Here is a 17,511-nt window from a genome sequence, read left to right as displayed (position 1 = left end):
TGTTAGTCGATACTATCTTAAACATTGCAGCAAACTCAGGAATGTCCCTTTAAAATGTAATTTTTTTCTTTTTTTTCACAACTTTCATTTTAAAAAACAAGTGTGGCCATCAACATGTTATTACGTATACCTATTAGTGGTTAGTATTTTGTATACCTTATGTCAATTCTCTCATACAGTAGGAACAATTAGGTTTTCAATGAAACTGTTTTGACGAGAGACGATTTTGAGATCAAAGGTTCAAATCCAGGTGATATCGACAAGCACAACCTGCTTTTACGATCCAAGACATGATCGGCATTTGTAGAAAAAAGACATAAAAAAAAAATAAAAAAATAAAAAAGGACCAAAAAAACCCCTCACCGGACTAATGGAGGTTAATGAGATGATCTATGACCGTCTGGTGCATAAAGCTGGCAGACGTCCGAGTCGCCAAACAAGATGAAAAGACAAAGAGTCGCTATATTAAATAGTTTACGATATGCATAAAGTATCCACTTTCATTAATCTCCGTCAGTGCAAAGGGGAGACTAGTACGCCCTGCCCTGTGGAATCCACGCATTATGAAAAGCATACTTCTCGTTGACTCTGTTCTGTAACATGCATTCAGTAAATCAACGCCTTAATAAATATAGCACGACATTCGGTCCGCAGTGTGGAGGTTTTCGAATTATGTAAATATTCGTTTATTGGTTCTTCTTGCGGGATATTCCGCACAACAAAGCGACATTCGGTGATGGACGCCACTTATACAGATCGACGTCATCGTTTGATCTTTTTTCAGATAGTTGTTCGCTAGACTTAGAGGTTTGATGTAAGACAGTTTTGTCTATATTAAGTGTCTGTGTTTTCTCTTTCTCCACAGAATGCCGTATTGGTGTTGAACGTCACTGTGAAACATGTCGGGCGAACAGGAGGAAACGCATGACAAGTTTGATACGAACGGAGATGTTCCGCGGGTGCAGGGACCCGGAGGGAGAAGTAATAATTAACTTAATTAGTTTCCAATTGTCTAGTCTAATTAGATAGTGCTTACATAGATGTAAAACAATAAGAATAGTAATTGTAGATAAGTATTCTGTTGCAAGGGTGGTAATCACATAAATACTTTATTCGATTTTGGTCTCTCTCTCTCTCTCTCTCTCTCTCTCTCTCTCTCTCTCTCTCTCTCTCTCTCTCTCTCTCTCTCTCTCTCTCTCTCTCTCTCCCTTCAATGAATGGCATTCTTCTTAAAAAAAATTATACTTTTTATTTTCAAAATTGATTAATGAAATTAATTAAATATTTAATAGAAAATTTTCTTCAATAAAGTTGTAATTATATTAATTATATTTTTTTCCAGAATACCGTATTATGGTTTGTTGTTTTGAGAGTTTTGTTTCCTTTGTGCTTAGTTTATTTGTTTCTTTGTTGTTACGTTATTATATAAGTAGTTGTAAAACAAAATGTGCACACGAAACGTTTTTGTTTCTGTTTGTTATTTTTTTCCTTTTTGTTTCCTTTTCTGTTGAGTGTTATGCTGTATTTCAGGTAGTGATCCCGGTAAGCCAAGTCTCCAGTGTTGCTTGTCGTAAATTGGTCGCTTTGCGCTTAAATATTTAAAAAACCCAACTAATCTTATACTCGGCAATAGGTCATGACTGGTAATAAATGTTATTAGCACACAGCTTATTAACGTAAAGCAATATTTGTGACGTTGGGGTTAAGTGAATATTGCTCAAACAGTTCTGCATCATACAACAGGTAAATCGAGTTTCATAACTTGTATGCCGTTAACTTTCCAGCAAGGTGTCCAAGACTCCCCTCTGAGCGTCTAGGACAGACGGAAAGACGGACGAAATGTTTTATTTAACGACATTTATCCCAGACACCCATCTCCGAGTGTCTAGGACAGACGAAAAGACGGACGAAATGTTTTATTTAACGACACTTTCAACACATTTGTATTTACGGTTACCTAGCGTCGGGAATATAGTTAAGGACTAAACAAATAATGAGAGAGGCAACCCGCCGCAGACACTCCGAGCGCTACTCTTTTCGATTGGTAGCAAGGGATTGTTTTATATGTAGCATTCGAAAGACATGGAAGTATGTACTACGGCCTTTGTTAAATCAGCTGTAGAGCGCTGTCTAGAACGACATAGGGTCCTATGAGTCCACCGGCAGAGATCGATCCTAGATCGATCACGCATCAGGCGAGCGCTTTACCATAGGGCTACCTCCCGCTCACATCTAGGGCAGAGGTGAGCGAGAAATCCATTGGTGTAATGACCTTGACCTCCACCAACCACCACCAGCCCCCGCAAAAACAAAAGTTGTGTATTATGGGCGATAATTATAAGAACTCAGCAAAATATATTACTGGAATGTATTAAAGAAAGATTCTTTGACACTATGCCCTGGTGAAACGCTAGAAGAATACTGTAACACTGGGTTTTCCAAAACCTGTCTTAAGAGGAATATTTCATATGGTATAAGCTGGTATTTAAAGAGTGTCGGGACTGATTCTCACTAAAGATTTTACTGGACATCGTTCACTTTGAAAACTATATATTTACACATACACTTTAAATTACATGTATCTTTATTGGAAACATACATTGACGCTGTTGTTTATTTGTGCTGGATACCTCAATCAATCAATTAATCAATCAGTCAGTCAATCAACATTTTAATTCATTAATCAATTAAACAATCGATCAATCTAGCAATTTATTCATTCATTTATTAATTCAAAATTAATTAATTCATGCATTGATTTATTCAAAACATTTTGAATTGTTATCAGTTGTACACCAGTTCACGATGTCACATTGCCGAGTCAAGTTTTAAAGATAAATCATATGTAAAATTAAATTGTATATGCTTTAGCGTTATAATTACATTTTACTTAATATTTTAAGTATTATAAATTCAAATATTTTGTGCTTCAAAAATGTACTTCGAATACATGCAGCATGATGATGCTTTGAAATAATAGTCTCTATTTAATTGTATTTATTTGTGTAATATACTCAACAAAATTAATTAAGGGACAGTCGACAATATATATTTCGTGCATTGATTTAAACTTTACTGTAATGCGGGTTGTTTTTTTAAAGAAAAATTATGAATATATACATGACCGTTAATTAATTTTGTTGAGTATAGTTTAATATGAAGCTGTGTTTTTGTGTTTTTGTGTGTTTGCTACTGCTTGTGTTGTTTCCTTGTATATTCTTACCGGAGGAAATACGTCATTTCCTTCAGTCAGTTAAAACAAATTAATATTCACTACTGTTAACGTATAAACTTCATTTCTCAAACATTTCTCCAAAACATATTTTTTTCAAGTATATATACAGATGTGTACTTTCAAAACTTTCGAAAACATTCCATCCTTTTTAACGCAACAGGCACTGTTACGATTTACCGAGATGGCATGGGTAAATTACTTTTGAGAAGCACATCATTGTGGTTCCAGATCCATAGTTAATCACCACACATTTGTATTTATATTATGCATATTTACGGTTTTTGTCTCTTAACCTATAATATATTAAATATTGATATAATGAAAGTTTTACTCATGTCAATCTTTTTCAATATCCTCAGTACACAGAGAAAATCAATTTAAGAGTTTTGTATCCACGAAATTACTTGCGTAGTATAAGGCATACTGTCACAGATTTAAGAACCTTATTTCTCTAAAAATGGATAATAAATAAAAATTACATTAATATCTGGAAACCAAATCTAGCTATCGCATCACCTTAACTGAACCACAATGGAGTGAAATCCATGTCAACCCTGTTGACAATATTAGTTTTTGAATTATGGTTGCCATAATTCAATTATTTTTACGAAATATCATTAATAAGTGGAGTATGGTGGCTACGTAGATGGTTGAATAAAGTACATTTACTATGATTTAGGGACAAATCAAAATGATATATTTTTAGGTAATACTTTGTTAGGCTATTTAATAGGTCTGTGGTCTGTGACAATATGCCTTTAATGTGGTTAAGTATATAATATTTCTGCATGCGTATAAATCAGTGAATTCCAGTTTTGTTCGCATTTGTTTGGCGCATGTGTATTCTTGAACCTCCTAGTTGCTCAATGAGTACTAGTAGTCGTTTTACTCGATGAGTGATCGTTTTATGCACATAAGCAGAATATTCAGGTGTTGTTTAGCGTTTGTTCCATGCATGTTGTCAAGCTTTGACTTCCTGCATGTGGCTAGTGATTATAAGAGTCATTCTTAAAGGTATGGTGTATACACTTTCCATCTACCTGTCACCAAGTACTTATTAATTCATATATATCACAAACTATTGTGTAATGAAACCCATATTCATTAAGCAATACTTACTATTTGTACACATTCGTGTTTCGAGCCAAATTATATTCTATTAGAAACTATAAAACATCATATAGTTTTAAGCATCAGTTCGCTGCTTGAGAATTATACTGTTCTATCGATGAAATTGGGTCAAATGGAGTTGTGGGTATCATTAAAAAGCTGACATTATAATCTTGAAGATGAAACCGGTTTCAGTTGCAAACTGTTACTTGTAATAACAATATTAACGGAATTATTTTGTTCTATCTCAAAATAATCACTCGATCTTAATATTAAACTGTTCTATCTTAACTGACCAATCATATGTTATCAAACATAACATGTGACACCAAAATCCTTTGATGATGGTAAGTTCAGAACCGGTCATTTTAATATATTGAAATCGGGTACAAATATATATCTTCAAGAACAGGTTTATTGTGTTTGTAACCAAACTGGAATGTCAAAGTAAACACATGTAAAGTTTCATTAGAATGTATTCAGAATAAAAATTGTCATCTGCACCCCTTGGTGAAGTTGTTGGTAGTCTACAGTTGCAGTTTCAGTTGCAGATGAAGTTACAGTTAACGTTTGCAGTTACAGCTACGTTCACAGTTATAGGTACACTTGTACCTACCACCATCTAAATTATGCTTCTCTTATATACCACAGTCGAGATTACATGTACATGTTGTAGTTGCTGAAATGTCATTGAATTTATTCCCGAGTCATGACGAGTGTATTGTTGTTGCAGGCAAGTGCACTGATTGCAATCCTATATAGGTTTGTAACAGATTTCCCCGAGATAAAAAGCATAATTTTGTTGTTCGGTTCATGTGTCCCGAAAAACATAAACTCTATCATTGTCACAGTATAGAAAGAACGTATCGCCAGATCTAGAGTCCAAATTATTCAGCAAAAATTTGTGAACCAGAGCAGTTTTCAATTTAGGAAGTAGATGACCTCCATATCAAAATTAAATTGAAAAGACCTTAAATGTGAAAGAGCACTATAGCCCATTGAGTTTTATTCATTCATATGAAAGCCAACATGTTTGTAAATTATTAATCTATATCAAAATGCCTAAAGTTTCATGATATACCCTTGACAACATTGAAAATTATCAGTATTTCATCTCAGAAACCCAAAGTAGCACATTTGAAATTATAATTTTCAGGTGAGGAAGTTGAAGGTAATCTTCGACAAAAAAGCCAAGAAACCAAAACACTAAGTTCCAACCTCTTACCCTGTTTGTGTTAAAACCGATTCCGCAGTTAATTAAAGAAAAAATCAAAGATCTTAAATCCATGGATAAATTCATGCCGTTAGATGACAAGGCATACATGCAGTTCATCCTATAGTTATTGATACAGTGGTTTTCTAAATGTAGTATGTTTCCTTTGTATTTAAGATTCGAACGTTATTTTGTTGACGTCAAACTTTATAGACCGATGGACACCAGAACTATTCAAAAGAAAAATAAACCTAACTAAATTACAAAATGGAATTACTGTTTTTTCTATTAACGTTAAACAGTTTCCAGTAATTGGCCGTTTATTTTGGTTTTACAAGTTATTAAAAGCATGTGTTTTAATAAAATACTAATTTTATTTAATGTGTTTCAGAGTTATAACTAAGTGTTGTAGTTTGCATTGCCAAAAACAAAAACAAAAAGTTTCTTTTCGTATTTGTTACATGGATATAATTTATTAAAATGTATTTGATATTTACGAAATATGTTTTCACTTGCTGGAAGCTGCAGGATAAAGAAAATGTGAAATTTTCATTGACTATTCCATTTTATAAGAAACCTATCGGCAAATCTGGTGTAAAGCAGATAGAACAGTATACTTTACTGCATAAGTTTCATTTGTTGTAATTATTATGTTCTGTCTCAAAGTCTTATTTTGTTGTTTTGGAGTATTTACTAATATTTTGTCGAGTTTTATATTACCAATTTTTACCAATTAAAAATACATATGATATACCTGGTGCCTTGTAATAAACTCTTATTTAGTAATACCAACACCTCATACTTTCAAACTCAATTTCCCAACATTTCGTAAAAATGCAGATAGAACAAACTAATTCTCAAGCAGCGAGTTTTTAAAAAGCTGATTCATTGGTTAATTCGTGGCAAAGAAAATCTACTGTTGTCTCCTATTTGAACATTATCAATCCATGTGTTTGTGATGCGCACGGTAATACCTGGCTGTTTTCATCCGTGCTATCACGATTTATATTATTTTGATATTTGGTGATCCAAGTTTGAATACTGATGAACATTTTTTAAGTATTTAATAGTAATATTAATAGTAAATGCTTTAACTAATACTAATTCTTGTAATGCTGTTGTACTATTTGCTAACTGTATTATTACAAAACCATTCTTGTAGTGGTATTTTATCATCATTATACTTGGGGTTTTCTATCATTTCAAGGTATATTTATTTTCCATAGTAAGCATTTGGAAAATTATTTCCGCGATTTTACTTTCATTTCCTCAACTCACTTTCCTTTTAACTCTTAAGAATAGTCTTATGGAATTTGACATTTAGGTTTTTTTTTGTTGTTGTTTCGTGAAGACAAAAAGTGCTATTATAGAACGTAGGAAAGAGGACACTAAGTAGTCTTATAATCTGTTGACCAAATCTGAACGACAAAACCGTATTCCCATATCAAACTCGAAAGGATGATCCACTGTCAGCCGCTCCTCCTGTGAGGACTGCCACTCCCCTAGAAAATCTCTCTTGGAATGTATGTAGGAGGACTGCCATTCCCAAGACTTGAAAAACCTAAATTTGCACAGGATAGAGCAGTTTGGGTTTTCTAAGCTAGGCGTGACAGTCGTCCTACAGTCGGTGCAGGAATGATGAAACATTCTGTTACGTATTTCCTTAGGGAGTGGCGGTCCTCCTAAGAACGAGCACCTGATAGTGCATCTTGAGCAGAGACACGATTTTGAACAGCTTTGTCGTTCAGATTACAGATGTTGTAAACTCAGGACAGTCTCTTTAACAGACGCCACCACTCAGCTGGATAAGATTTAAGCTAGCTCTATAACTGTATTTACGCTGTTTACGTATTACGCATAAACCTTTGAGGTATTACTGTCAAAACGTCACTGAGTCCTCGGTATTTAGAGATCATCCCTTTAAGTAGGGCAAATTTTAGCGTAAAATCTATGGATGTGGGTTTTTCCTATTAAAAATGCGGAGAGAGGGAGAGAGAGAGAGAGAGAGAGAGAGAGAGAGAGAGAGAGAGAGAGAGAGAGAGAGAGAGAGAGAGAGAGAGAGAGAGAGAGAGAGAGAGAGAGAGTGGGGGGGGGGGGCGGAGGCAACGTCTTTCTCTTACTATGGTATTTATTACAAGTTGTTTATTGCTGTGCCCATTGTTTGCTGAAATGCACACAAAAATAGTGGGTTTTTTTTTGTTTTTTAAAAAACGATGTTCATGGAGGCTGGGAAGGACTATAAGCACTAAAAAATTGAACAGGGCTATAGTTATTAAAAGACGTCTGTGGACTAATACTATTGAGTTACATCTATATACTTCCCATTTGTGTGTGTACCACCTTCACAACACGCTGTTCATTGCGAGTTAACACGTGCATGTTGTGTCTTTCAGTGCTCAAGAAGAGTACATCTATGTACCTGAATGTTGTAGCTCCGCACAAACCCGGTCGACCGTCAATAGACCATACCTCAGAAGGTAACCATTGCTCAGACATTACTGTGTATTGTCGTACTCACTAACTAACTGACTTACTCACTTCTAGGTTGGTGTGTGGTTTCACAACCGTTCTTGTAACCATTGCTAGAACATTACTCTGTATTGTCATACTCACCAGCTCACAGTCTTACTCACTTCTTGGTTGGTGTGTTGTTACACAGCCGTTCTTTGTAACCATTGATAGAACATTACTGTGTATTGTTACTCACCAACTCACGGTCTTACTCACTTCTTGGTTGGTGTGTTGTTACACAGCCGTTCTTTGTAACCATTGATAGAACATTACTGTGTATTGTTACTCACCAACTCACAGTCTTACTCACTTCTTGGTTGGTGTGTTGTTACACAGCCGTTCTTTGTAACCATTGATAGATCATTACTGTATATTGTTACTCACCAACTCACAGTCTTACTCACTTCTTGGTTGGTGTGTGATTACACAACCGTTCTTTGTAACCATTGATAGAACATTACTGTGTATTGTGTTACTCACCAACTGACTGACTTACTCACTTTTTGATTAGTGTGTGATTACACAGCCGTTCTTTGTAACCATTGCTAGAACATTACTGTGTATTGTTACTCACCAACTCACAGTCTTACTCACTTCGATGTTGGTGTGTGATTACACAGCCGTTCTTTGTAACCATTGCTAGAACATTACTGTGTATAGTTACTCACCAACTCAGTCTTACTCACTTCGATGTTGGTTTCTGGTTACACTATCGTTCATTTTTCTGTAATTCCTTTTTTTCGTCAACAATTTGCCATTTATATTTTGTTATTTTTCTCCTTTTTTCTGCACCTGTGTTGGGAGTGCTTTCCCACCACACGAACAAAAGGGTTTTATTTATTTCCAGCAACGAATACGAAACTGAAGATTTGCTCAAAAGCAAAAGCTAATCTCTGAGACATTTTTCAATCATCCTGGGTTCGACAAATCCACTAGCCATCGGTCTAAATTAATGTGTTGTCTGGGCTAGTGGAAAGTATTAACATAGGATACCAGCCAAAGCTTCTGTGAGGGCTAATGGCTTTCTCAAACATTTGTCGAACACTGAATTCATTCCCTACCTTTTACGATTCTCTGCTTGGTCTACATAGCTGAATAAAAAAATATATACAAAAACAACAATTATCTGATATTTCTGGTGTACAATCTCACGCCAATTCACTGTCGGTGGAAAACGTATTTCGCTGTTCGCCTTCTCGATCGCAATCACTTGATGAAACATCTCTTTCTTAAATGCTGGTCTCAAACTATCAACTGTCACGATGGACTTTGTCAACTTCGTCACGACGTTTCCAGTTGCTAGTCTGAGCACATTAAAGTTCGATTCTCGTCGTATACAACTCCTACGACAGCTTAGTTGTTAATCTGAGCGCACTCGTCGTAAGTCGGGAGTTGGAGGGAAATTACAACGCAACCATATAGTTGGCCAACTTCGTCCTGACAGTTGATACGGTTTGGGCAAATAAATACTTTCTCTATATTAGATAACTATGCTTTGTCATTTCTATGGCCATTTTAATGAGCCGATCCTTAGTTAAATCCATGGTTCTTGTTGTTTTTCTCAGGGGCGCTGACCCAAGAGTTCACGCTGTATGGAGACGAGAGCTACGTGCCGTCCGAGCGCGTGCAGGAAGTCATCAACAATGTGCACGACCACAAACACCGCGCGCAGAAGATCTTCTCCGAGATGGACGTGCTGCGGAACAGGAACGAAAACGATTTCGAGTGGAGGGAGGTCTGCAGGTGAGTGACGACAAACAGACAGACAGAGACAGAGAGAGAGAGAGAGAGAGAGAGAGAGAGAGAGAGAGAGAGAGAGAGAGAGAGAGAGAGAGAGAGAGAGAGAGAGAGAGAGAGAGAAAGACACAGAAAGACACACACAGAGAGAGAGAGAGAGAGAGAGAGAGAGAGAGAGAGAGAGAGAGAGAGACAGACAGACAGACAGAGACAGACAGACAGAGAGAGAGTGTGTGTGTGTGTGTGTGTTTGAGAGTTAAAAGTTTGTTTTTATTTAATGACACCACTAGAATAAAATCCTGACATCTGATCCTGTGCTTATAACACTTTAGAGTCTAAATTCACCATTCTGATATCTGACCCCGTGCTCATAACACCTTCAGAGTCATAGCAACGTTGTAGAGATTGAATGCGTGTGACTTGATGAGAGATTTGAGTGTAGTTTTCGGGCCCAGGCAGTGGTTTGCTGGTTTTGCAGGTGGGTGAAGTACGAGGAGAAGCTGGAGGAGAGCTCTAACCGTTGGTCCAAGCCGCACGTGGCCTCGCTGTCTATGCACTACATCGTGGAGCTGCGCCGACTGCTGATGGAGGGCAAACTGCTACTCGACGTCGAGTGTTACTCTGTCTCACAGATCGTAGGTCAGTAGGCTGTCTGTTTGGCTGTCTGTATGTCTATCTATGCTATCTCTGTTATCTATATATCTACTTATCTACCTACCTATATATCTCTTTATCTATGCTATCTATGCTATGCTGTCTATCTACCTATCTACCTACTTATCTATCTATATTTCTCTCTCTCTATATATATAGATATATAAACTCTCTCTCTATCTACCTCTATATATAATATTAAGACAATAATAGTTTGGTAATTTTGATTGGCATTATAATGTTACAAACACAGCCGTAACTGCGAGAGAGGCAGAAGATATCAAAAGTGTTATGTTTAGTTTATAAGTGCTATTTTGGTCTATTTGCATTTAGAGAGAATAATACATGAGTGGCCTTTACATACCATTTATCTCACAACGAGTTGTTTTAAAATATATCTCACGAGTATCTTACTTATCCTTTTAAGCAAATTTTAACATATTCTTCAGCTAACATTTATTTACAGCCGTTGCACTTGTAGATGACTTACGCGTCAGACACATGAATGTCAGGTTAACTATGCGTCACAGTCTAATCGATTTCCATCGTGTAGTTTTTCATTGGATGTATGGCATTGATGACCTGGTCATCATATAGGAGCAGCCAGTCGTATGTTTTGAAATTGTTAACACATGTGCATGTGTTAACAACCACGTGTAACCAAAGATAACGCATGGTGTTCTCACCAAGGGTGTGTAAGAATAATATTTAATACTTGCCCTTGCCTCTTCCCCTTCACATTTTATTTTAGACTAGGTACGAAGTGAAAAGAACCTCTTGCAATTCTTGCAATGCGCCCAACTTTGGAAAGAGTTAATATTTATACTTTTCAATATATAATAATTATTGCATACCACACATTCTAAAACTATTATTTCGAGAGTACATCAACAGAAATATTTGAATAACTGAATTTGATTTTGATCGGCCCTTTCACAGAAAAGTTCCTCGACGAGTGGATCGCTGGACACCAGCTGGATCCCAAGCTGAGACAACACTTACGAACCGTCCTGCTGAAACACCATCGTCACGGCGAGGACACGAGGAAAGAGAAGAAATACAAGAGAACGATGTCTTCCCAGAGTGAGTCTGTCGTTAAGTATTTTCTTCGTGGTGTAGGGAAACAGGATTCTTGTTAAGTATGTCTCATGTTGGAGGGCAATACCTGAAGGATTCTGCCCATTAGTGGAGTCTCTTGTTAAGTATGTCTCACGATGGAGGGCAATACTAGAAGGATTCTGCCCAGTAATGGAGTTTGGTGTTAAGTTGGCTCATGTTGGAGGGCAGTACTTGAAAGATTCTGCTCATTAGTGGAGTCTCTTGTTAAGTATGTCTCACGTTGGAGGGCAATACTAGAAGGATTTTGCCCATTAGTGGAGTTTCTTGTTAAGTATGTCTCACGTTGGAGGGCAATACTAGAAGGATTCTGCCCATTAGTGGAGTTTCTTGTTAAGTATGTCTCACGTTGGAGGGCAACACTAGAAGGATTATTCCTAGTAGTGGAGTCTGTTGTTAAGTTGGCTCATGTTGGAGGGCAATACTAGAAGGATTCTGCCCAGTAGAGTAGGTCGTTGAGTATGTCCTTAATCCTTTTCCAGCAGTAGAGTCTGTCGTGAAATTTGTCTGATGTTGGAGGGAAATACCCTGTATGATTCTGCCCAGTAGTAGTGTCTCACGTTCAGTTTGGTCGTCGTGTTGTAGGAAAACAGGATTCTGGCTCCGTGGTTATAAAACGTTTAGAGTCTAAGACTTAAGACTCTAATGGAGTCTGAGACATGAACGCCATGCAACGCCATACAAATTAGAGATTTGAGTCTGGACTCTAAAGTTTTATAAGCACAGACCCTGCGCAGAAGTTGAGTCCGCTTGAGATGCCAGAAACAGAAGGGTTAGTCATATTCGATAGAGATGCTGATGTTTTACTTTTCACAGCCAGTGTTTGTAACTAGTATATCAAAAGAGTATGGTATGTGATGTCCTGTGTTGACACACACATATATAGAAAAAGAAAGAAAGATATAGAAGCAGAAACAGAAAATGTGTGTGTGTGAGAGAGAGAGAGAGAGAGAGAGAGAGAGAGAGAGAGAGAGAGAGAGAGAGAGAGAGAGAGAGAGAGAGAGAGAGAGAGAGAGAGAGAGAGAGAGACAGAGAGACAGAGACAGAGAGAGACCGACCGACCGACCGACCGACCGACCGACAGACAGACAGTCAGTCAGTCAGACAGTCAGTCAGACAGAGAGGTACATTGTATGATAATGATAGAGGGAGAGGGCAGAGAGAGATAAATGTTTTTTTTAAAAAGCCAGCTTGCTTTGACTGGCACGTTAAATATTACTCCAAGGATGGGTTCTGTTATGTAATGGATGTGGATGACTCTGTTTTGTAGACATGCTGCTGAAGGTGGCGAGCCAGGCGAGTATCTCCAGCAGCCCCAGCGCTGGGAGTCTTGAGAGCATGGAGTCGGACAGCGTGGAGGCGTCCAAGAAGGTCAGTAGTCAGAGTTTACGTTAACCCTTGCACTGCTACACTAGGATCAAGGGACAGGGAACATTAAAGCTGTAACCATGGGTCTCCGTATAATAAACATGATTTACTCATCTTACAGCTTTAATAAACATGTGTGTCTTCGCAAGCAACCCCTTCTTAGTATGTGGATCTGGCTTTGTTGGGTTCGTTTGATATATTGTAGATTCTTCCATCGGTCGTCAAATTAGAGCAACAGTGTTCATATGTTTTTACCTAACGTAAAGATTATTATAATACTTGTAGAATATTAATTGATGATGATTGTGTTGTTGTTGGTAGTCATGATGATGATGATTGTGATGATGATGGTGATGATAATGATGATATTGTTGATGATTATGATGATGGTGATGATGATGGTGGTGGTGGTGGTGATGATGGTGATGATCGTGATAATGTTGCTGCTGCTGCTGCTGCTGATGATGATGATGATGATGATGATGATGATGATGATGATAATGATGATGATGATGATGGTGATGAAGTAATGACTATGATTATAATTATATGATAGTGGGGTAGGTAGTGATAATGATAAACATATTGACCACAGTTTTGTAATTCTTGTTACCAGCAAAATGACCGGTTTCTGAGGAAGATTCCGAAAGGTTCTGAAGTGGCCAGCATCTGGATCGGCGCCATCGAGGAGCTGGAAAATCCCATTTGCGGCTTCATGCGGCTCAACGACCCGCGCCTGCTTGGTGACCTCTCGGAGGTCAACCTTCCCACGAGGTTCATCTTCATCCTCCTGGGGCCGCCCGCCATGATTGACAACTACACGGAGTGCGGGCGATGCATCGCGACGATGATGGTCGACGATGTGAGTTTACGACCGGTCTTGTGAATAAACACGGTTTTGTCGTTCAGATTTGTCTCCGAGCCAGATTTGTGAGTGGGAGCCCTCTTCCAGACGTGACGAGTAGCTGTCCTGTTATAGTTCTTACAGTATTACTTTAATATTCTTTATCGTTAGTTCCAGTTACTGGAATATACCCATAGAATTAGTATCGTGGAATCAAAGTTTTATATAACGTGTAAATGGAAAACTACATATATTACATGTGTCATAAAACGACATGTATAAATTTAAAATGTAAAATGTGTGTATAAATGTGAAGCTATATACATGTGTAAATGGAAAATTGTGTGTTTATATATGTCAAAATATGTGTATGAATAATGTAAATGTAAAACTGTATATAAACTTGAAAATGTGTGCATAAATGTGAAATAGTGAGTATAAAATTATGTGAAACTGTATAAATGTTAAAAATGTATATATTACCGTGAAACAGTATTATATAAATACGGAAAATGTATGTATACCGTGAAACTGTATAACAAACCAAAACTGTGTGTAAATATGAAAATATGTGTATGCATTTGAAAGTTTTATCGGTATCAGTGCGTGATTTTCCACTTCAGATTTTCAGGGAGGTTGCTTTTAAGTGCAGGAACAAAAATGATTTGATTGCTGGGTGTGATGAATTTTTGGAACAAGTAACGGTGCTGCCCCCTGGAGAGTGGGACCCAAAGATCAGAATAGAGCCCCCTGACAGCGTGCCAGATCAGGTAGGCAGCTTGTTAATAGGAAGGTTGTAATTCACAACCTCGACATGTACGTGTACGGGTATGTATAGCGACTAGAGGACACATACGTACAAGACGTATAGTAAATCTGGTCCGTCCCAGTTCAGCTCATTGGCCAGGCCAGAGACCGGACCTCGGACGGGCATGCCTGAAACCACTGTGGTACATGGGCACCTAAATAGAATTTCTGGCTCCAAGATCTGAGAATTATAGGTTGACCTGAGACTGATTAGTATGTGATGCGTACGTTACCTAGAAGCATAGAGGCGGTAATTACGTTTCAGTTGGAATATATGTTGTTGTTTTTTGTTTTTTTAACCTGCTTTTTTAGCATATGTAAGAAAAAAAAAACTATATTTGTGTCTGTTAAATACCATTTATCTGGCAATTCTTTGTTTAAAACTTTAAAACGTATGCAGTTGTTTTAAAACAACTCGTAAGATTACTGGTATCACTCATGTGGCATCCTCTGTATATATATATATATATATATATATATATATTAAAGTCATATTGATTTTTCGATGAGTTCACATGAATGAGATTCGTAAAATATTCCAGGGATGACATAACATAAATTACAAATGTCATATATGGTTTGTTGAAGGTCAAGGTCACTATTTCCAAAAAGAGAAATATTACGTCACCGCTCTAGCGACTTCAATTCTGATCCGATTTTCATGAAACTTCATGTATAGGAGTAGGATCACGATATCGCGGACGATTTCGCATGTCGCCTGTGTCAAAGGTCAAGATCACCAGTACTAAAAATATAAATTACATCACCACTTGGAACTTCATTTCTCATCCAATTTACAAGAAACTTCACATATAGGAATAGGATCAGCCATCTTGAACGTTTTCACCTTTGCGTCAAAGGTCAAGGCCACTGTTATAGATAAAAAATATAGATTACAATGTTACTGCTTTACCAACTTCATTCTCAGCCGGAGGGGCGGGACGTAGCCCAATGGTAAAGCGTTCGCTTGATGCGCTTTTGGTTTGGATCGATCCCCGTCAGTGGGCCCATTGGGCTAATTCTCGCTCCAGCCAGTGCCCAAAGACTGACATATCAAAGGTCGTGGTATGTGTTATCCTGTCTGTGGGATGGTGCATATAAAAGATCCCTTGCTGCTAATCGAAAAGAGTAGCCCATGAAGTGGCGACAGCGGGTTTCCTCTTTATATATCTATGTGGTCCTTAACCATATGTCCGACGCCATATAACCGTAATTAAAATGTGCTGAGTGCGTCGTTAAATAAAACATTTTCTTCCTTCCTTTTTTTCTCATCCGAGTTTCATGAACTTTAACAAATAGTAATAGGATGATGCTATCGTGAGGGGATTTGCATCATTTCCCATTCCTTGTTGTTATTATTATAACCAAGTAGCCAGTGGAGTAGCGTGGGCTGCCAGCGCCCGTGGCAAGGCAAGTATTGCGCCTCCTAACCAGTGGACCGTTAGCACTCCCCGAGTCCCTTCCACCAGTCCAGAATTTTGCGCCCAGGGCAACCGTCCCGGTGGCCCCGCCCACGCTACGCCACTATAAATAACTGATGATTAATAAACCAATGTGCAAAATGTGCAAACAAACTTTAACTTTTGTTTTCTTCTAACTGTAGAAAATTCGAAGAACTCAGTCGTCTGCTGACTTCTTCCTGGAGGCGACTGATGGGAAACACGGCGGTGAGCATGATGACAGCCACATCGATCCCGACCTCGTTATCAGCTGCAGGTGAGTGGTACAGCAGGGATGGATACAAGGTGGGGGTAGGGGTAGGGGAGGGTTGATGGGAAACTGGGCGGGGAGCATGATGACAGCCACATCGACCCCGAACTCGTCATCAGCTGCGAGTGGTACAGCTTGGTGCGGATAAAGGGGTGGGGGCGGGGGTAGGGGAGGGGTGGAACCAGAATTTTTTAAAGGGGGTCACAAATTCTATAAAGGGTATGTTGGAGTTTTTCGAAGACAAATGAGCCGAGTTCCCAAAGGGAGTGAAGTCGTTAGGGAGGTTCAGGAATGGTGCTCCCCACAAATGTTTTTAATAAAGATGCTCAGGGACTCGTTTTCTGGCCAATTTAGTGTTGTATATTGTGGGTGATGAATTTGTTTAATTTTTAAAGTCACTAGAAACGTCAGGACGGGACGTAGCCCAGTGGTAAAACGTGTATTTATATATATATTTGCATTTTAATGTATTTATGTGTGAAATGGTCGGCAATCCAAATAAACCTATTCATATTCGTATTCGTAATGGATGGGGCCGTGACTCTTGTTTACAATGGGTGACAAACGAAGTGTTGCTTCGTCGTCCACAGGCCGTTCAAGGGGCTGTTCCTCGACATCAAGCGGAAGATCCCCTTCTACCCGTCAGACTTCAAGGACGCCATCCACATACAGTGCATCGCCTCAATTATCTACATCTTCTTGGCGACCTTGACCCCGAACGTCACCTTCGGTGGAATGCTTGGAAAGGCCACCGACCAATATATGGTATGTATCAAAACATTTTATTTACGGTTATATGGCGTCAGAGATATGGTTAAGGACCACAGATATTGAGAGAGGAAACCCGCTGTCGCCACTTCATGGGTTACTCTTTTCGATTAGCAGCAAGGGATATTTTATATGCACCATACCACATACAGGGTAGTACATACCACGGCCTTTGATATACCAGTCGTGGTGCACTGGCTGGAATGAGAAAATTTACTGAAGATATATTGTCTGCTATCACATTATTTCGTTATCACTGAAATAAAGGGGCTGGACGTATCCCAGTGGTAAAGCGTTCGCTTGATGCGTGGTCGATCGTTGATCGATCCCCGTCGGTGTGCCCATAGGGCTATTTCTCGTTCCAGACAGTGCACCGCGACTGGTATATCAAAGACCGTGGCATGTACTACCATGTCTGTGGTATGATACATATAAAAG

The 17,511-nt window shown here is 38.4% G+C and overlaps 1 protein-coding gene across 3 annotated transcripts in view; it reads left to right on the top strand.

The window, feature by feature from the left end:
- The first annotated feature begins 863 nt into the window (after positions 1-863).
- Positions 864-17,511, top strand: part of LOC121380733 (sodium bicarbonate cotransporter 3-like) — a 34,289-nt gene continuing 17,641 nt past the window's right edge. For 2 of the 3 annotated variants that reach the window (XM_041509691.1, XM_041509692.1), the window contains exons 1-11: positions 864-981; positions 1,531-1,542; positions 7,952-8,035; positions 9,635-9,812; positions 10,285-10,445; positions 11,400-11,543; positions 12,847-12,947; positions 13,561-13,806; positions 14,412-14,558; positions 16,199-16,311; positions 16,896-17,070. In XM_041509691.1, coding sequence (XP_041365625.1) covers positions 900-981; positions 1,531-1,542; positions 7,952-8,035; positions 9,635-9,812; positions 10,285-10,445; positions 11,400-11,543; positions 12,847-12,947; positions 13,561-13,806; positions 14,412-14,558; positions 16,199-16,311; positions 16,896-17,070 — 1,443 coding nt within the window. In that variant the 5' untranslated portion in view covers positions 864-899. The remainder of the gene's footprint in view (positions 982-1,530; positions 1,543-7,951; positions 8,036-9,634; positions 9,813-10,284; positions 10,446-11,399; positions 11,544-12,846; positions 12,948-13,560; positions 13,807-14,411; positions 14,559-16,198; positions 16,312-16,895; positions 17,071-17,511) is intronic. The other variant, XM_041509693.1, reaches the window with a different exon arrangement.

This window comes from Gigantopelta aegis, chromosome 9, assembly GCF_016097555.1.
Source record: "Gigantopelta aegis isolate Gae_Host chromosome 9, Gae_host_genome, whole genome shotgun sequence".
NCBI lineage: Eukaryota > Metazoa > Mollusca > Gastropoda > Neomphalida > Peltospiridae > Gigantopelta > Gigantopelta aegis.
The sequence above is the reverse complement of the archived record's forward strand: the minus strand, read 5'-3'. Positions and strand labels throughout refer to the sequence as shown.